Raw genomic sequence first — 20,700 nt, 5'->3', positions numbered from 1 at the left:
ACCGAGAATGTGACATATATTGTCAGACATCTGAGACAAAGTACTCTGCTTACCTGGGGAAGCAGTATGTCATAGCCTGAGGGAAAACACCATTTGTTCTCATTTGTTTCTTTTACGTTCTGGTCAAACCATGGTGATACTAACCAAGCAAATTTTGTTAAATGCTGATTTATTGATTTAAAACAACTGATGCACTACAGATTCACACCTCCAACAACATGTGTGGGAAAGAGAAGTAATAATGTTGTACAGTCATCCACTGAATGGTTGTGTGTGTTTGAGAGAGATGGAGAGATTGAGATCTAGTTTCAAAGCCTAATGTGAGCTTAATGGCTGCAATGAAAAGGGACAGGGAGCAACTCCCCTAGTTTTTTTTTTAAGCTGCATTTATCTCAACTGCAACTGCATGTAAAGGAGAAGCTCAATTTTACTTTGACTTTGAGGAACATATTGATGATCGCTTGCATTTCCCTGTGCTTCCCTGTCATTCAGGTAGAGGATGTAGAGACAGCACAACAGGAACAACATCATATTTTTAGACATTTCAAAACCTTGTGTGTAATTATGAATCCTGCTGTGCTGATATGAGACATCATGGCACGCATCATGCTCTATCACCACATCCTGTACAAATGCGGAACTTGAGATATAGTTCAAAGAGGATAAACATAATAAATTAGACTGCAGCAATAGCAAACTGAAGTGCTTTATGCTAATAAGACTTCTCTTTTGTTAAAGGTTTATAAAGTCTACAATAACTCAGTACAAGCATCCATCCATCCATCCATCACAAGACTAACACTGATCCTATGCGACCAAAAGAGTTCATGTTTGGAAGGTGCAGAAAGCTGCAGGAACCATCCTCTGTGTTTGGGAAGTCCCAACAAGGGGGTTGATTTATGGTGCTGTCAACCTATTCTCATACAGTATATTGAAATAGATAAATGTAGATATGAGATATACCTATATTTTCAGCTTGATAGACACTGGTTCTTTAGTTACACTTTTAAACTCTCTTTTCACACATGACTACAAGACATTAAATAATATGGTCAGTTGGCAGTTTTGGTGTTTCTATTATCTATTATTATATGTCTCATAGGGAGCAGGCCTGCTACCACGAGGACCAGAATTATGGAGACATGGCTTATGTGAGGAGTCTGTGTTTCACTGAGATTTCATTAGCACATCCTACTCTGTCAGCCGTGAGCAAGGGTGACATTTACGTAAAGAACACAGAGATCAGGATCAAATGAGAGGCTCTGGAAAGAGCTGGGCAGGTGGGAAGGATAGAGTGAGGATGAAAGAGGGCAGAAGGGGATACCACACAAATCCACATATCCGGAGGGGAGAATGTCAGAGGGAACAAGAGCCCCACATGGGCTCTCTGCACTCTAACATGTGTTTGTGTATATGAGATGTTGAAAACAACAAAAGGTAGCTCAATAGAAGTGACTGATCACTTATCACATTTCAGTGACCAAACTGGTTTTCACATATTTCCTTTTCAAATACCCGTTACAGGCTGAATAGAAGCCATGTTGTAACAATCTTAAATGACGTTGACCAGTGCTACGACTTTCTCTGTCATGGAAGAGGAGCTTTAGCAAAATTCTAATTACACATTACTCAACCAGACAGTTTAGAATTTGATAAAAGCATTTCACTGTTTTGTGAGCCAGCTAGGTGATGAGCCTAGCTTAGCATAAAGCCTGGAAGCAGAGGGAAACAGCTAGCCTGGCTCTTTCTTAAAAGAAAAAATATGCACCATTAAAAATAAACATACTTAATAAACATTCAAGATATTTTAAATACAGCACAACCAGAGATAGATGCTTTTTGTTGTACTCAACCTGAGTCACCCCTCTTTAAACTGATACAGAACAGGTTTTATGCTAAAGGCAGGCATACAAATTAATTTGTTTTAAGATTTTTTTTCAGCCTAAGTCCTTCTTCTTCCAAGGTAAGGACAACAATTTATAAAAGATTTTAGAATTTTTATCTATTGGGAATAGGATGTAAAATTTATATGTGTTTAAAACTTTTTTTTATGACAACAAGGTTTTTGGGACACAATTTTAGACAAAAATTTCAGCGCACACTATAAAGTAGCATTGTTGAATGTGAGCTGAGCTTACCTTCCATGCTTTACCAAACACACAAAAACAATGAAGTTGTTAGACTGATGTGAGGCAACAAAATTATGTCAAAATCTTTCTGCAACACAGAAGTATGTTGCCATTGTCCTGGTGTTGTCTCAGGCAACCCGATATATTGAAATTTAACGCATTATGTGATGACAAGAAGTAAAAAGAGGAAGAACAGACCTGTCAACAGCAGGAAATCACATAATTGTGTTAATTAGTCAGTTATGCAGTGTTCAGTATGTAGCCTACAGCTTCAATATCAGTCATTCATTCATATAAAAGGATGGCATTTATAACATGCTAACTATTTTAAAGATCCACGCTTTTGCACGGACCCATTGATACACGAAAAAACAACAAAGAAACAAACAGCAAAGCATTCATGTAAACGTATCCTCTTGTGCTCTTTTTTTTGCAAACTCTACTGAGTTACAGTATCAGGATTAATCATGAACACTTGTGTATGTGAAACTGGAGTCAGCTGGGAGCAGGTTATTGTGGGCTCTGTAAGCACTCAGCGTAGCACCTTATTTTAGGCCAGATTCCAGAACTACAATTGGCTGACTGGATTGATTTCACTTGAATTGATTCCAACACTTTAATGTGGTGAGTCTTAGTATTTCAGGGAAAGTATCTGCTTGAGCCAAAATGCTTCTAAGAGTCTGTGTCATGTTTGGTCATGCAAAGTTGTTATTCATTTCAATTTCATGGAAATGGACCAACGTGTTTTTCTTCTCAGACACACACTTGCAGAAATATTTGTTTAGTGTTTTCATAACTTTCAAAATGTCTGCACAATTTGTCAACCTGTAGGGACTGGAGAGGGAAATTTGAGACAGGGTCTAGACTTGTGACATAGATAATGCCAAACGGTGTGTGTCGCATTTGAGATTAGCCGACCTCTTTACAACCATGTTCTGGAAATGTCAGGAAAAATCAAGTCAATCTGCCAGAAAGAGGACAAAAATTTTGTAATAAGAGGTACAATAATAATTTCTTGACAAGCATAGGAACTAAAGTATAAATCTATCTCAGCCATCAAAGATCCTGTTTAGACCTGCGGTGAAAATCTACTTGAAAAAGCCGCATCTGATATAAAACAAGCAAACTGTTATTTGTAAGTTTTGGTGGTTTTGGTTTCTTGCTGGGAGCAGGTGGTGGTGATTGTCACTTGACAAGAGGTTCAGCCATTGATGTCTTCACAATACAAGATAAAACATTGGAGGCTACAGTGAGTCGCTATCAGAAAGTGGTGGCTAGCAGGCATAACTGGTTAGCGTGCTAACTTCACTAGAAGAAAAGATGTGATAGAGATGTGAAAGAGTAGGAATAATGTTCATCATGCTAATTATCTCAGTGTGTTAACGTGCTAACATTTATTAATTATCACTTAACACGGAGCTGGTACAGCTGAAAAGTCGGATGATCACCAAAGTCTCTAGGATTTATCTTCTGGGGATCACAAATGTACACAATATAATGGCAATCCATCTTAGTCTTGTAGGGATATTTCAGTCTAGTGGAACAACTGACCATCCAAAAGACCGACAATTATTCAATAACAATAGTTGCACCATCAGACAACAAATGCAGAAGCAACTGTTTAAATACCACATCCCTCCATGTAAAGTATGAAGCATGTTGTACAATAAAGAGGTTTTCACATGCTGCAATTCTTTTCAGTCCATCAAGGAAAGTCCAAGCTACTACAGCATGTGATCGATGGAGATAACCCCACTGATGAGATCCCCAAAAGGCATTTTATAAGTAAACAATGTCCATAATGGTTAAACCTTACGTCCATTGTCCATATGTGCCTGTAATTAGTGACTTTGTCAATAGGTGTGTCCTTGTGTCCACAGTTCTCTTCATACAGCTGAAGTCTGCTCCCTTTCCATCATTCTTGTGTCATTGCTGACCTCGCTAGAGTTTCCACAATCACTGATGGAGGGAAACCCAACCCTCTGCTCAATCCACTGAGCAACACTGAGCATCTTCCTGTCTTGCGCGGCACGGCCAACGAGCTGTAAGCCAATGGGAAGACCTCGTCTTGATAATGCGGTCGGTACTGAAACAGCAGGGAGACCTAAGGTAAACGAAAAAAACAAGAGTTGAAAAACAGTACATGTAAGGCAATGATTGGGATCCCATGGTTAGTCTGGAGAGTGATAAAAGGCAGGAGAAAGTTTAACTGAATGTAAACACTCCCTTAAGTGTCTGAGGTCTACAACAAGTATGATGCAATGTGCCTTTGTTACAGGATGGAATGTAAGAGGAAGCGGTAACTACACTGATGTCATTTTAGGTGAAGGTTTTTCAGTTCCAGATGTGCATGGGTACATAGTGTGTGTATCCATGCATACAGAATATACAAATTCATGAATCCTCCTACACTTCCTTTACATGCATGAGTGATGCCACAAGTGTTTTATTTCCTCTGTACCTGCCATGTTGACGGGCTGGGTGAAGACGTCTTCCTGCGCACTGCGTGTTCGGTTGTCTTCCTGTTTGAAGTCAGAGTAACGGGCTGCATCAGTCAGAGTGGTGGGTGTTAGCAGCATGTCGACACCTGAGCTGAACACATGCTTGAAATCGTCCGCTATCAGCCGGCGGACTCTCTGGGCCTTAACAAAGTAGTGCTGGTAGTTCCTGGCAAAATGAGGGTGATCATGTCAGTCAGTTAATCCTGGCTGTTTTGAAAATGTTACAGCTCCACCAGTTCATTTTATTCTCTCTTAAATTGAAAAAAGGACAAAAGTACTCATAACTGTAGAGACTGATGATAACAGAGACCTGAGAGCAGAGAAAAGGTCAAAGAGATAAAGTGACACCGTCAGCTATAGACTGGTTTGAACCCAGGGGAACCGAAATACAATGGTGTGAGAAGGTTCACTCTGTTGTCTTACTGTTTAAGCAGGAAGTAGTTCCCGGACAGAATCCTCCCTCTCACGACATCATTGAAGCCCTCATGTCGGGTTGAAGCGTACATGGCCTCTGTCGAGCTGTTCACCTCGCTACGGTGGCCTGACAGAAGAGGGACAGGAATCATTAATATCACCTTTATCACCGTCTTGTGACACGTTGGGAACACTTCTGATTGGGTATAATCTTATGCGTAATGTGGCGTCCACTGTAAAATGCTCCACACCACGAATGTAACATACTGTGGACTGGTTCGTACCGTATTCGAGGCCGTCAAAACGGGCCATGTTGGATGCAACTTCAGCGTGGCACAGGACGTGGTAGCACACAATGGAGTATTGTGTATGTGGGAGGGATACTTGCTTCACCCTCGCCCCCGCTCTGTCAAACATGTCAGCAACACGACTCCACTGAGCTAGAGTCTCCTCAGACAGCCCTGGGGCGTGGTACTCCTGGCATACATTAGAAGACAGGAAAGACAAGGAGATTTAGGAAATGTCTGTATTTGTGTTGATTTAGATCTTTCAAAGAAGTATGAATCATCTTTAAATATGTAACTCGTTGCAGTACGAGGAATTGGTCTCTGTGATATTGCTGCTAAGAAACACACATTTCAAGTACAGTACATGAAACCATCTTTCAGGGTTCGACACTGCAGGTGTTTCGCTCACATTTGTGCTTTTACATCAGATGTGTGCAAACTGTGAAATGTATTTAGAGGCGCATTTGCAAATAACGAGTGTTACAAAATTCTGCCCAGCATTTTTCAACAAAATGTTGACAACAACAATGACACAGTCAAAGTAGTCCCCTAGCCACCGCTTCTGTCTTAACAGGCTGAACAGACTAAGAACAACTACTTAATTAAAGAGGTGTTCATACCGTTCATATTGTTTATACAGTTTAAAATATAAATAACTATATAATTATTAAATATAGACAGTTTGAAGTCAACACATACTTTTCAGTCATAATGAATATTGTTTAAGATATTAAGTTTTCCATAATTTAAGTCATTTTCTGTTTCTTATTTATGTGGTTGTGTATTTCTTCTGTCCACGTCTTTTACTTATCTCTGTAAGGATGAGGGTTGCAGTTCCCTCCTAAGTGTTTAATATATACATCTTTTTAATATCATATTTATACAACACTGTCAGCCGGCACCTACACTCAACATGCTCAGGGTCTTTGATTATTCCTGTTAATGTGTAAGGAAAACGACAAGAGATAATGACTTAACACAGAGCTAAACTCACCTTAGGGATACCTATGCAGATGTTCTTGACATCAAAGTCCTCAGGTAGCTCTGTCAGGGATGAAGGGGCAGGAATTGTTGTTGAGTCTCTAGTATCATGGCCTTGAAGGATACCTGTGTAACATTTCAACAAAATCCCAGGTAAGGTCCACTATTTGAGGCACGCCACACTGATTCATTCACAATGTCTCATATTCTTGACAACACATGGACAGATTTTCCTGTACATATGTATCTTTGAGGTCTAACAAACATTGACTGGATTTTCGTCCTCATGAAAGACATATTTTTGATGAATATACTTTTTATATTTTTATTTGTGCATTGATTACTTTCATTGCTTGCTTGCCTTTGTTGGTGCATAGCTATGTCTGTTGGTGTGTTACTGTTGTCAACTGTCGATGACTGGAATAGTGTGAAAGCAATGGCAGGATGTGAATTGTGCCACCCGTGTGCCTGTTGCAAACAAGATGACGACCGACTCGCAAAAACAAGGCATCACCACCAAAACTCCACAGTGTACCTTTACAGTTTTTCTCAACCGCTTTGATGCAATTCACACATCACAAACCTCACACTCACCACTCGTAATACAGTTTCTCAAACGGTTCTGTGTTTTCAATCAAATCACTTTAAACTTTCTTCATATATGTATTAAAGAGCGAGGCCAGTCACACACTGTCAGTGGTCTCAGAACAGGATTTGAAACAAAGACAAACACATGTTTTCAACCTTGTATCTTGTATCATTGATTTATACAGGTATATGCATATATACAAATATGGAAAGTGTTTCCAAACTGTTGACTGGTAGTTTATATAGAGATTTACTGTACTAGAATTGGTGCTATGTTCTGTTCTTGATTGCATATTTTTCTATTTTTTATTTTTCTATTTTCTGATGCATAGTTCCATGTTTATCATTTAGCTTCCCTCAGCAATTATGTTGTGTGAATTTACAAATAAATCATTCACATTTCATTGTGTCTCAAAAATTATTTTACACTTCATTACATTTTTCTCTTTTTCTAAAGTCAGTTTTTTTTTAATCAAAAGATCTGATGTCTAAGTCTTCAAGCGCTGGTGAAAAGCATGTTTCGACAGCATGTTATGGTTGTTTCTGTGGCGTTTGCACAGGTGAGCTAGTGTTGAGAAATGCAGAACTGTTCTGAGAATTGTATCAAGAGAAAAAACGGCAATGTCAGTAATCATTGTGATTTTTGGGCATGCATACATGTAATAAACATGCAAAACATAGCAAAAAAGAGAAGTGGGTTAGAAGCGACAAACGTCCCACTACAGATGGGAACCCATATACTGGTTGTCGGGTACAGAAATATGCCACCTACCTCTTTTTTTAATTAGTTCCTCCACAAATCCTGAAGAGCCAACAGTTCATTTCTGATCTATTTGACCCTCAACTATGAGTTGTAAAAAACTTTGCTGTAAATTTGTTTAAATTAATTTGGCCAGTGGATTGACACTAGTAATATGTATGATTCAATTTACAATTTTATCCCTTATTCTTTAGTTAACCAGGGGAGTCCTACTGATTTCAAAGACCTTTTTAGATAGAAAGAGCTGGAAATGTGGAATGACCGTACTCGTAAAGAGCAAGAAAAGGTTTTCGGAAGGACCAGATGATGTTCAACTATGAATATAGGACAGTGAGCTGCCCCGGGGCTCACATGGTAGCATACCATTAAGGTTTAGTTCTAACCACAGCTGCCTGGGTTTGGGTCTGGCCTGAGGCCCTTTGCTGCAAGTCATCCCCTCTCTCTCTCCCCAACTCTTATCCTCTTTTCTTCTCTCACTGCAGCTATCATAATGAAGGCAAAAACTGCCCCAAAAAATAACTAGAGTGCCTACATCCATGCAGTGACAGGCCATCAAAGGTTTCCTACCTAAGACGACGGCTGCATCACTGACACTGCGGGTCATAATGCCGGGGACGTCCATGGAGTTGACCAGAGGGATGAGACCATGTCTGGACAGCAGACCGTAGGTCGGCTTCAGGGCCACGACACCACACAGTGCTCCTGGGTTACGAGTAGAACCACCCGTGTCTGAACCCAAAGCCCTGCAGAGTAATTACCATGACATTAAATTTTCATTTGTAAACACCATTTTGAATCGAATCTTTTCCTGAACCAGTGAATGTGATGTGTATGTGTTCCCTCACAGGTAGCTAGTGAGCGAGGCCACGGCTGCTGCACTTCCTCCTGAGCTTCCTCCAGTGACGACCCAGTCGGAGTCGGGCTCTGCCCCTGTCTGCTCTCTGTAGGGAGCGGCATAGCTCCAGGGGTTCCTTACTGGACCAAAAGCCCCATCAGTACTTCCTGAACTGTAAGACAAATAAATGAGTAAATGAGTAAATGAGACAATAGCAGAAACCTAAAACATGTACTCCATGTCTCTTCCTGCAGGTGTACACAGCTGTAACAGCTTTATCAAGAAATTTAGAAAATATACGTTGATTTGTCACTAGCTGTTAGTAAAGTGGCCTTACCCCATGGCAAACTCATCCATGTTGGTCTTCCCCACCAGAACAGCGCCTTGGTCCATGAGTTTCTGCACTACTGTAGCATTGTATGGTGGAGTGTAGTCTGTAGCAGAAATAGTGGCAGGCTATCATTACTGGATTGACATAAACTGGAAAATATGAGTAACTTACTTAAGAGAAGACAAACCTCTGAGCATCCGGGAAGCACATGTGGTCCTGATATTCTCTGTGCAGAAGTTATCCTTGACTGCGAAGGGAATTCCATCCAGAGGACCTTTGGTGGCACCTGATGGAAGACAAGACCCTTATGACGCACTTATGACCTTACACAGAACAGATGCAAATAAACACTCACGTGTCCACACCTTGCAGCAGCCTGGTTTCTGACTCAAGAGCCTGCTTCAGTGCCGACTCCTCCGTCACAGTAATGTAAGCATTGAGATGTTGAGTGTTCTTGATACGGTTCAGACACCTCCTACAAAGCTCTGTTGGGGAGATTCTTCCCTCCCTGAGTGCCAAAGACACCTGAAGAGAAGGTTTAGTTCTTTTATGCAAAGGGGCTTTTTCAAAGCAGACATTTTTACTAATAGAAAAACAAAGTTTACCAATAACATTAACATTGACTCTATTGTACTCGGGTGTCCGAGCCAGCCATGGCAATGTGACAGTGAGCCAGAACCCTGAATCTGAGGCAGCTAAATGGAATTCAACCAACATTATTTTTATTATTTACACCAGTGCTTCTCCTACTGTAATATGTCAAAATGTCTTAGGTGAAAAATCCCTATTACAGTACTCAAGTGCTATTCTGAGTTACTTGTGCCTTACATGTGTATTTGCTTTTTATTATATATTCATATTTTACTTTGTACGTCTACTCCACTACATTTCAATGACTTCATAGGTAAATATTTTAGAAACAAAAATAGAACAATATTTTGTTGGAGATCTAACTACCTGGCACCCTCCTACAGTAAAATGCACCTTACATGTTGTGACATCAGTGATATTCCAATACTGTATTACTATTGGACTATTAAAATTAAAATCTAGGTAAAGGACCACAGTGTAAATTGTATCGTTTTGTTTCTGAAGAACAGACTTTTGTTTTTTACTACTAACATTTCATACACAACTTTATATATTATATATATTTTATCTAATGCCGATTAGGGAGCAAAAGTATTATATATTCTACAGATATTATCTAACCTGAGCCAATGTTTAGCTAAAAAGCAACACAAACAACAAAAGACAAACCAGCAGAACTATGGTCAGAGAACAAGTTAACACTCGCACTAACCTCCCTTATTGTCAGGCCGAGCATGTTCGATGTATTTCTGTGACAACCTTTCAAATTAACAGCAACCTTCGCACACTGTGCAGCAGCAGCAGCAAGCTGCCATGTTTGTTTCGAGAGACAGCGTCTAACAACGCTTTCTGTGATTGGACAGCCGTTGAGGAAACCGCGCTCTGATTGGTGGAGGCGCTGAGCGATGACTTAGACGCCGGTCGAGGAAGAGTCATGTCACGGAAGAGGACGTTGTTTTGAAATGATTATAGACTTATTTTGTAATTATTGTATGTGTGTATACGACTAGTCAGACATGTTTATTTAAGAAGACGAACTTTAAAGCGCGGTTCACTTTAATTTAGCGTACTAACCGTACGGTTTGAATTGTCCTGTTAAAATGCATTGCTAATTTACAGTCGCACACACTTATTTGTCAATTTCTGCACTTGTAAAAGTTTAAAGATGGCTTCTGTTAGCCATTTAGTGTACAGAAAGTGGTTGTTTCATCTTAGTAAATCGAGATCAGTTTCCAGGCATAGCAGCCAGTCAAGACTGTTCAGCACCTCAAGTAGATGCAGAACTATTATGCCAGCCTGGGTTATTGATAAATATGGAAGCAATGATGTTTTACGGTTCACTAAAAATGCCAGTTTCCCAGTCATCAACTACCCCAATGAGGTTATTGTTAAAGTGGTTGCAGCAGGACTGAACCCGCTTGATGTCAGCATGAGGGGTGAGTAACAAGCCTACAGTGTGTACATGTTTAAAGTGGCATCAGATTTGAACCTGCAGGCTGAGATTAAGAAAAGCATATTAGACCGTGATTGGCTTCCAAACTAGTTCTGATGTCATAATATCATATTGTATGACCACATGTCAAACTGAGATTTAAAAAATGACGATGAATATGTAAACAGCCTTCTGGTGTCAAACTCTCCACATGTATCACTCTGCACATTGAACAATTAACATGCAGTGTACCTGAAGCTTTTGGGGCCCTTTGCAGTCTCAGACCCCAGGTCAGTTACCCTACAAACTCTGTTTTGTTAAATTCATACAATGACCTCCAGGTATTTCTCTACTGATAAATTAAAAAAATATTTGGCAGAATAATTACTCATGAAAATAATCGTTCATTCATCATTACTTGCAGCCCTTTTATGGTCCCTTAGGTTGACTCCACATTTGTGGTACTGTTATTTGCTCTTATTGTAGATTTTAACACCACTGGTGACTGTATTCTCTAAAACCAGTGGGGAATTACTTGTTTCTTACTTGCCTGCTCTCTCACTATCAGGTGGCTATGGCGCAGCTACACTGTCTATGAAGAGAGACCCTCTGAATATCACACAGTCAGGCAGCGAGTTCCCTCTCATCCTGGGAAGGGACGTGTCTGGGGTCATCATGGAGTGTGGCCTGGATGTGAAGTACTTCAGTGAAAGGGATGAGGTAAATGAAGCTCCATTTTCATGGAAACTGCTTGTTTCTGCACAGTGCGTCATGTATGAATAAAGTATACATGACATGACATGACATGAGTCTTCTCCATGTCTCAGCCCAAAACAACCTTTTGGGAATAGGTAGAAACAACTTTAGCAGCAAGCCGAGTATTGCACTGGTGGCTGTTTGAAACAGTGTGTCAAACTTAAACAGGATTCAACTAATAACTATGAGAGACAGAATGAGGGAAGAAAGAAAAAAAAAAATCCAGAAAAATCACATTGTCTGATTTTTAAAGAATTTATTTGCAAATTATGGTGGAAAATAAGTATTTGGTCAATAACAAAAGTTCATCTTCATTCTTTCCCCCCATTCTGTCTCTCATAGTTGAAGTGTACCTATGATGAAAATTACAGGCCTCTCATCTTTTTAAGTGGGAGAACTTGCACAATTGGTGGCTGACTAAATACTTTTTTGCCCCACTGTATGTGTTCTGGGACTGGGCTCAGTTTCAACCCTCATGTTGAGCTAACATTAGCTTGAATAAATTTAACCTCAGCATTGGGCAGTTGTTGACATGCTGTCGAACCTGCGTGGATTGGTGAATAATGTTGTCCATACAGGTTCACCTTGCAATCTGATTATGTAATTGGTTATTTCTTCACATTGTGTTGATAATCTTAGTTAATATTTGAATATTTACACATTGCACCTTTAAAAAAACAATTGTTTGATTAATTGAGAAAATATTTAATCAGTTAATTAACTATTAAACTAATTATTAGCTGCAGGCTTGAACCTATGTCCTTTCGTACTTTGAATGAGTTTCAGTTCACGTTGGCTTTTTCAGTTCATCCTCTTCAGTCACCTCATACTTCCTTTATGATAATTATATATTTTTTACCCTGTACAGACAACTTAGCTCTTTTTTTTTCATTTAGTAAAATTATATAATATATATATATTATATATATAATCAAATATAATTTGAGTTTATAGCCTCGTGTTTAACACCTAGTTTCCACCTCACACATGATTTAGATTGTACAATAATGTTGTACAGTCTGTTTGTGTGAAGGTAAACTGAAGCTTTGAATAGGCCTGTTTCAGTACGTCATGTGGTCATATGCCTTTCCTCACCACACATTTGGTATAATGATGGAGTGACTCATGGTGTGATATTATTAGTGCTACTTCTGAGAATAGAATTGATGCATTACACACTAAATAACTGTGAACTAACTGTATAGAAATGTAGACAAACAGTTTATGTCTTTGGTTAATGAATTTTGTGCTGCTGTGTGTTTACCCCCAGGTTTGGGCAGCAATCCCACCATGGAAGCAGGGCAGCTTTGCTGAGTTTGTGGTGCTTAGTGCCAATGAGGTATTGCTCAGCTGATGGACTCATACATTGTTGCTTTGAGTTATTGTTAAGTGTTACAGCAGGTTTCAAATAAGCCTCATAGTTTTGTTTCTGTCTATACAGAAGTGCATGATGATTTAATCAGCATCAGTTCTGTATTATCTTTTAGCTGTTTGTGGTTTGTTTCAGTGACGCACCCCATATGTGCTGCTTACTACTGGAGCATGGTGATGAAAAAAAACAACTTGCTCTAGTTCTACAAATTATTATTATAAATGTGTGTTGTGCTCAGGTATCCCATAAACCAAAGTCACTGAGCCACACAGAGGCAGCAGCCATCCCATATGTGGCAACCACTGCCTGGTCAGCATTGGTCAACACTGGCGGGCTCAGCAAGGACAACTGTGCCAAGAAGCGGTGAGGGAACGTGGACAAACACTGAAACACTGCTACACACACACTTTCTGCTTGTTATCAGCCCCCCCCCCCCAAAAAAAAACCAAAACAAAAAAGAAAAAGCTCCTTGTCTTTGATCTAGTCAATTATTCCACTCAGTGCTCTTTCTAAGCTTAGCCCCTGATGTGCTCTGGTTCTCTGGCAGCAGCTCAAACAGCTCCTGTAGACTGCAGTGAACTTGACATGCTAAAGCCTAGAGTGTATCTGACATGAATCCTAATGAGGGAGAATCTGTGCATCAGTAGTGTGGAACACATTGTTGACACATCCATTATACACGTCTGCTTTTATCTCTTCCCCATAGGATTTTAATCCTTGGAGGATCTGGGGGAGTGGGAACATTTGCTATACAGGTATGGATAAGAAGGTGCATAATGATGGCCAAGCGTCACATTGTATATATTATGTTATTTTGTACCATGTTTTAAGTGCATCAGATGAAAAACAGTCTGCTCTGAATACTAAAATGAATTACATCACCCATGATTAGTGATAGCAGTGTAAAAATAAGCAAGAACACTCATCATGAAATAAATTGTGGTGTTATAAGATGCACCTTTCTTGGTAACTTGAATACTGCTGCTCACATTACACGGATGTAATATTCAACTGCCAAAAATATTGAATATTTGTTGTGTACTTACAACATAAATGACACAGATTACTATGAAATGTTGCCATTTTTGACACACTTTAGTCTGCATTAATAAGCTTATATTTGAGGATAGAGCTGTCTTTTGTGTACAGATGCTGAAGGCATGGGGAGCCCATGTGACTGTTACCTGCTCCCAGAATGCAGAGCAGTTTGTAAGAGCGCTGGGGACGGACCATGTAGTGGACTACACTGCTGGACCTGTTGAGGAGCCACTCAGTACGCTGGAGAAGTGAGAGAGAGAGAGAGAGAGAGAGAGACACACACACACACACACACACACACACACACAAAGTCATTTTTCATTCATGTTGATATTTAATTGGAGTTTTTGCATGTATGTATCAATAACTTGCCCAAGTTACCAAGGCAACCCAATCCATCTAGCTGTAGTTAGACTGTTAGTGTGGGAAAAGTGAGCCCTTTAATTTTCAAATGAACTTAATCACATTCAGACTGAATCTCTTTCCATGTCTGTCATCTCTCCACACATCCTTATGTTTCCACACAAGGTCTCCCTCTCATTTACTTATTCTTTTATTCCCAATCACCACACACTCATGTGTCTTCGCTTGTGTCTGTTACCCCTTTCCGCCTCCAGATTTGACCTGATCCTGGATAATGTTGGGGGGGGGACGGAGCGCTGGGCACTGAATCTGCTTAAGCCTTGGAGCGGCGCCAAATATGTCACCCTGGTAACGCCTTTCCTCCAGAACACTGACAGGCTGGGTATTGCTGATGGTATGATGCAGACTGCTGCTACGGTGGCCACCAAGGCCCTCAAGGTAATCATGGGAAAACAACACAGATGCAGCTTGATCTTTTTTTACTGTACATATTTATTGTTGATCTAATCACACCTACGCTGTTTTGTGCCCTTCAACCTGAATTGATCCAAACACAACATTTTGATCATGATTACAAGTGCACATTCCTGCTGGATTACTTTGTGATGTGAACCCTGTATTTAGACTGTGTATCTACCGAATGCTGTGATGACAGATATAATGATTGCCACCATGATAACTTTCCAGACGTGTCCAAAATTATAACCGGTGGTTCACATGGTAGACCGGTATGGAACTACATCATTAATGATGTGGTCTTGGGCAGCTAAGTTGATGTGACTCAGACACAGCATTGCGCTCTCAGTGCACTCAATCTGGCTTCCTACCTGAAAATCGACTTTCTTATGAATAAGCAGCTGGAAAACAAAATGAATAAGCCAAATAACTCAGTCATGTGTAGCTTGTCACAAAGCCGAGTAATGTGGTCTGAATACCAGCTGACCTGCACTGTGATGAACTGTGAAAATCCCTGTCATTTCCTGTTCGATAAGGGTGGAAACTGCTCATCGCCAATACCACAAATGCAATATTATCTTTCCAGTTACCATGGCTACAGTGTTTGTAGTTTGAACAAGCTGCAGTGTTGAGTCTCAATCTCAAATGAAAATGAGATTAAGACATCTGTCCTGAACTATGCCTTCATTAACCAAGGTGCAGGTCAGGACAAGTAAGGACAGTATAAATATAACTCCTTTCATCACACACGCACACACACGCACACACACACACACTCACACACACACACACACACACACACACACACACACACACTCGCACACACTCGCGGATCTCAGTCGGTGTAAGTGGCATCCTGTCAATGTGCCCACTATGGTGAACATCATGCAGAGCAAAGCTTGCATGCAGTGCATTTGTGGTGTGTGTGTGTGTGTCTGTGTGTGTCTGTCACAACTGTGTATTATCATTATGTCTTTCCACTCAACTCCTCACCACATAATCTATAGTACGAACTGACTCAAATGTATCATTGTGGTCTTCAGTGGTAAATATTTTTGCAATTGTACAAATAGATTCACCAAAAACTAACACCTCTGCTTCCTTCATGGTTTAATGATTGGTTGCACCTGAAGCTAAGTTCCTTTTTTTATTAAATTGAGGTAATTTAGGATTACAACTATAGGTACTGTAACTGTATGTACCCTGGAGTACTAAGCGAACACCAGTACCATGCAGTAGATTCAAGTAGTAAGGACATGCAAATGATTTCCATTGCATTTTCAAAATACCATGGAAACTGTGCCTTGACAGATTCTACCTGAAACAGAGAGTGTGGTTGAATTACTTCGGAAAACTTCAGAAAGTTCTTCCGGTGTGCTTTGCTCATAACATAATCTTTAGCCAGACCATATTCAGGCTCATATCAGGCAAAGCAGAATTCTCAACATCACACTATTTTGTTTAATTTCTTTTTGTTTGTTTTTTAGAGCCAAAATTAGTGTTTGTTTTTTTTAAAGCTGTTTAACCATTATTTTTATATTAGTGCATCAAATGTCTATCTGTAATGTGAAAAGTGTTACTAGTAGTGACAAATCCACAGAAAACTATCAGCTGACATCTTCTTTAGTTCTGTTGAGTGTTTTAGCATCTTTTAGCTCATTGTTTTGATTTTCTAGTCTGCAGTTACACAGCAGCCAGCTGTATTCAGTTAATAAGCTAAATAACTCATTGTACACTCCCTGCCCCACACCAAACAACTGACAAAGTTAGAGACTAGCTGGTGAACATAATATAACATCAAGAGTTGGTTGAGACCAAAAGAGATCTAAAAGGATAGAACGTGTTGGATATTGGAGTTACATTCATCAGAAAACACAACTTGCTAATGTTGCTCCGTGTCTGCTGGATGTGTAATTGCTTATTTACATGTTTGTCACAGCAATTTTATGTGATGATACAGTGGGGTACAAAAGTCTGAGACCACTTTCCCAATGCTAATTTATTAATTGTTTTACCAGCAAATATCTATGAAATTAATTACATTCTCATCAACCTCAGCTGCACATTGTATTTAGTGCTAATTAGCAAATGTTAGCATGCTGATAGCATGGCTTAAAAACATGCAAAACTAGGAATATGTGAACATGTTACATATACCTGCTTAACATGTTAATGTTACTATTGACATGGCAATATTTTAGCATTGTGATGTTAGCATTTAGCTCCCTAGCTTTTGGACAAATATATATGGACATCTATGTATGGCACAGATGAATAATTTATGTTTAAGTCATGGGGTTTGTTGACAGTAGTCACTATAGAACATCAGCAGCCTTATCTTTTACATTTGAAAGAGCTTCACTGACACATGTTAGAATAGATTCTTTCTGACTTCCTCACTGCTAACTTCCTTCATAGAGTTTAAGTAAAGCTGGACTTGAATTACTCATGAACTCGAAACTTAAAAAAAAAACACAGAGGATTACAATGGTCCGGGACAGCCCCAGAGAAATTTCCCCTTTTCATTTGTTTTCTTCTTGCTTTAAATGTTGGATTAAAAAATAAACAATTTAATTAGCAATGCATGTGCAGTGTTATACACCTACACCAGGAACTCAGTTTCTTTACTTCTCTTCCAGTATATAAAGTAAGTTTCTGGTTTCCTTTCTATCTTATAACCCCTTTCCCCTCCTTCTTGCAAAGTGTAACCAGATAGGATAATGTGTCATGCAGTGTGAGGCCTTAGAAATGTTTGTTCTATCTCTATTTCTATACAAATTGAATGAACAGCCATGTGGCTCACATACCCTCTGCATAAATAATTTGAACTCCCTAAATAGGAGCTGATTTTTTTTTTTAATATGGTCACACCTTGCTCTTCAGACAATGTAATATAAGTGAGACTAGGAGAGGTGTGCTCTCACAGGGAGGATCTAATTCACAGCAGCATTGCCATTGCTACGTTTAGCACCCACACTGTCCAATCAGAGCTACAATCTGGACTGATTAATCAGACTGACGCAACAGAAGGGTTTTTTTTTTTTTTCCAGCTGCTGATGCATTGTTACAGTGTTGATGACTGGATTTTTCTGTCAGAGATGACAAGTTGTTGGTTGGAGATTCTCTCATCTCAGCTGATATTGCTCCAAGTCACTGCAGTTAATAGAAAGACATAGAGCAGAATGATGACAGCTCTATGTAAAAAGAATGGCAGAGGCAGGTTTATAGACAGGAGGCAAAGACATACTGTACACCTCATTCTCACACCTCCTTGTTCACTCACGTATTGTGTACTTTGTTAGTAAAAGGAAAACTAGTGCGCCGACAGCTGGCTTAGTTATCACAGTGTCCTCATTTCTAAATTGGCCTGAAGGAAACATGTTAAGTAACTCCTTTATATTACAAATCTCGACACCTTAACACACACACACACACACACACACACACACACAGGATCAAACATAACTTTCACTTTCATGGGAAAGTTGTCTCAGCCTTTTGGACTCCACTGTATAAGTTATAAGATAATACAACCCTGCCTAATGCTCATTGACAGGAAAAAAAAAGTCAGATACAGTTTGCTGCCATTGACTTGCATGGTCTGAGAGGCCGATGAAGACACAGGAATTCTGGGTAGATATGTATGTACACCTATAACACTCATTTTATAAAAGTTTGATAACCTAAAATGCATAAAAGGAACAAATAATCATGGAGGATATTTTAATGATTTCCTTTAGAGCTATTTGGCTTTTAAAGTAACTGTAACTTTTGTAGCCTATGTAACTTTTGCTCAACGGTGGTTACTGTATCCAAGTATTGAATAATGCTTAAAGGTAATGTGTAGTGCAAAAGTAACAGAGGTAGAGAAATAAAGAGCAAATTTGAAGCTCAGAGTGAGCTGCTCTGCCATCACAGTCTTGGCAGTTCCTGCCTCTGCCCATAACTCCCAGCTAAAAATGGTCAAAGAGGTGGAGCATGTGGAGCTGAGACTTTGGTGCATGCTGGTTTGACGCAAACATATGCTCACCCACCTGTCGCTCAAAGAGGCCACACCCTCAATTATACATAACTTTAAGCCTTAATAAAATGTAAACAGGTGAGTTATATAAACAGTTGTCATGAAGGAGGAAATAAGCTCTAGAGACCAAACCTGTTTTTGTACCAGGCTGTAAACATGTTTATTTCTGCTGTAAAGTTTGACATTTTAACATGGGAGTCTATGGGGATTGACTCACTGTTGGAGCCAGACTCTAGTGGTCAATTAGAGGAACTGTTGTTTTTGGCACGTCTGTGTTAGCTTCATTTTTCAGCCCCAGACGTTGCCCCTTCGGTTGAGAGCAGTCATAAAGTCAGCAGACTGATTCATTAATGTCAGGTACACAACAATATCTATGTGAAGTTTGCTATTAGCAAGCATAAGCTACTGGTCATACCAGACCAAATGAGGCTATTGAGTGGAGCAATGGTGCATTTTATTTCGTATGAATTCAACCTTTAAAATTTTTAAAGGAACAATATCCCTTTTTGTCTTTTAAAAATTACACAAATGCCAAACTGGTGAACATTTACGAAGACAATAATTTTTAACCTGTTCATCAGAATTCTGTCACACACTATAAAGTACAAAGGTAAAATAGTCTTTTATGACAGAAACTATCAACACTGTGATCATAAAGTCAGGTAGTCAGTAACTGCTGCGAACTAGTGAGCCCGAAAACATGTGGTGAGAAGAGCAAGTTTCTTATGAGTATATTTTAGATGTTCTGTGGTCGGCTCCACATGCCTGGTCGTATAGGTTTGTTACATTTTAAGCCACTTAGTCAGACCTTATTCTCACCCACTGTCAAATTAACATAATCAAAAATATTTCTGCTATGCACACAGTTAAAAATGTTGTAGTAATGCTGATCTTCATGCCTTTTCTCTTTTTACATTTTCTTGCAGCACCTTGCTAAAGGAGTTCACTACCGTTGGGGATTCTTTGCACCAAGTGGTCCTGCATTGGATGAAATTAGGGAAATGGTGGATGCAGGACAGGTACAGTACTAGAATTATTCTTTAACTGGCCAGTGACTGATGAATTAAATATAATTAAATAAAATATTGATTAAGAAATGCACAATGAAATGGGTCACAAAGGCAGTACGACCGTTGGCCACATGATTTATAAATCCATTTGACATTCAGCAAATTAAATATTGCTCTCTAGTTGGACTATTATGCACTTCAGCTGAGGTTACCCGCTATGCAGACAACACCCTCTTATTTATCTGCTCTGTCATTTGAGCATGCTCCCTCTTCGAGGTTTGAAGTGAACAACATAGAGCAGCATCTAGAAAAAGCTTGGTTTGAGGAAACTACATTTGAAATCAGATTCAGTCTGATGTGGATAACATGATGCAAAGTTGACATACAGTTCACATGCATTAGATTATTTTCATCATTAGAGGAAACTGCAAAAAATGGTGACTGCTTTCCTCTCCGATATTATAATTTATAAAACTTACGAAACAAGGCTTGTGTGACCGATGCTCAGCCTTCCTCTATCTCCTCTCCATCAGATCCGGGCCGTGGTGGAGGAAACTTTCAGCTTCTCCCAGGTTCCCCAGGCTTTGGAGAAGGTGGAGAAAGGTCACGCCCGAGGAAAGACTGTGGTCGAGATCAGCAAAGGGGGAGATGACTTATAGCATGGACTCTTGGATACTGTGCACAACTATGAAACAAATGAGATGAATGAAAATAATTTGAACTCATAGTTTATTGTATCTCTGGCTGGAAACATGGTACATAAACAAGGTTACTACAGTTACTGCTTCTCCCTTGTGTGGGTTTTGTAGCTTTACTCTGTGTTTGGCTGTCGATG

General features: G+C 39.6%; 2 protein-coding genes across 2 annotated transcripts; one reads left to right on the top strand and one right to left on the bottom strand.

Annotated features, from left to right (window-relative positions):
* Positions 1-3,100: 3,100 nt before the first annotated feature.
* On the bottom strand, positions 3,101-10,239 carry qrsl1 (glutaminyl-tRNA amidotransferase subunit QRSL1). The gene is made up of 11 exons (XM_023394702.2): positions 10,130-10,239; positions 9,192-9,351; positions 9,014-9,112; positions 8,833-8,929; positions 8,506-8,667; positions 8,228-8,403; positions 6,326-6,438; positions 5,329-5,521; positions 5,054-5,171; positions 4,591-4,796; positions 3,101-4,233 (listed from the first exon to the last, which is right to left on the bottom strand). Exons 1-11 carry the CDS (start codon positions 10,151-10,153, stop codon positions 4,016-4,018), a joined length of 1,566 nt encoding a protein of 521 aa, XP_023250470.1. The 5' UTR covers positions 10,154-10,239; the 3' UTR covers positions 3,101-4,015.
* Positions 10,240-10,344: 105 nt separating this feature from the next.
* rtn4ip1 (reticulon 4 interacting protein 1) lies at positions 10,345-20,646 on the top strand. Its single transcript, XM_023394721.2, has 9 exons — positions 10,345-10,853; positions 11,418-11,569; positions 12,876-12,944; positions 13,216-13,340; positions 13,684-13,732; positions 14,127-14,263; positions 14,633-14,816; positions 19,782-19,874; positions 20,399-20,646. Exons 1-9 carry the CDS (start codon positions 10,583-10,585, stop codon positions 20,522-20,524), a joined length of 1,206 nt encoding a protein of 401 aa, XP_023250489.1. The 5' UTR covers positions 10,345-10,582; the 3' UTR covers positions 20,525-20,646.
* The last annotated feature ends 54 nt before the right edge of the window (positions 20,647-20,700 follow it).

The sequence above is a fragment of the Seriola lalandi genome, unplaced genomic scaffold, assembly GCF_002814215.2.
Source record: "Seriola lalandi dorsalis isolate HSWRI2012SDOR001 ecotype SW California unplaced genomic scaffold, Sedor1 jcf7180002054953, whole genome shotgun sequence".
NCBI classification, from domain to species: Eukaryota; Metazoa; Chordata; class Actinopteri; order Carangiformes; family Carangidae; genus Seriola; species Seriola lalandi.
The sequence above is the reverse complement of the archived record's forward strand: the minus strand, read 5'-3'. Positions and strand labels throughout refer to the sequence as shown.

Bases quoted from the DNA above. Each gene is read 5' to 3' on its own strand.
- qrsl1 (XM_023394702.2), bottom strand. From the start codon at position 10,153: ATGCTCGGCCTGACAATAAGGGAG. The intron at 6,439-8,227 runs GTAGGAAACCTT...AATGTTACACAG, and splicing joins TGATGCAGCCGTCGTCTTAG to GTATCCTTCAAGGCCATGAT. The intron at 4,797-5,053 runs GTAAGACAACAG...TCATTTTGCCAG, and splicing joins AACTACTTCCTGCTTAAACA to GAACTACCAGCACTACTTTG.
- rtn4ip1 (XM_023394721.2), top strand. From the start codon at position 10,583: ATGGCTTCTGTTAGCCATTTAGTGTACAGAAAGTGGTTGTTTCATCTT. The intron at 11,570-12,875 runs GTAAATGAAGCT...GTTTACCCCCAG, and splicing joins ACTTCAGTGAAAGGGATGAG to GTTTGGGCAGCAATCCCACC. The intron at 14,817-19,781 runs GTAATCATGGGA...ATTTTCTTGCAG, and splicing joins TGGCCACCAAGGCCCTCAAG to CACCTTGCTAAAGGAGTTCA.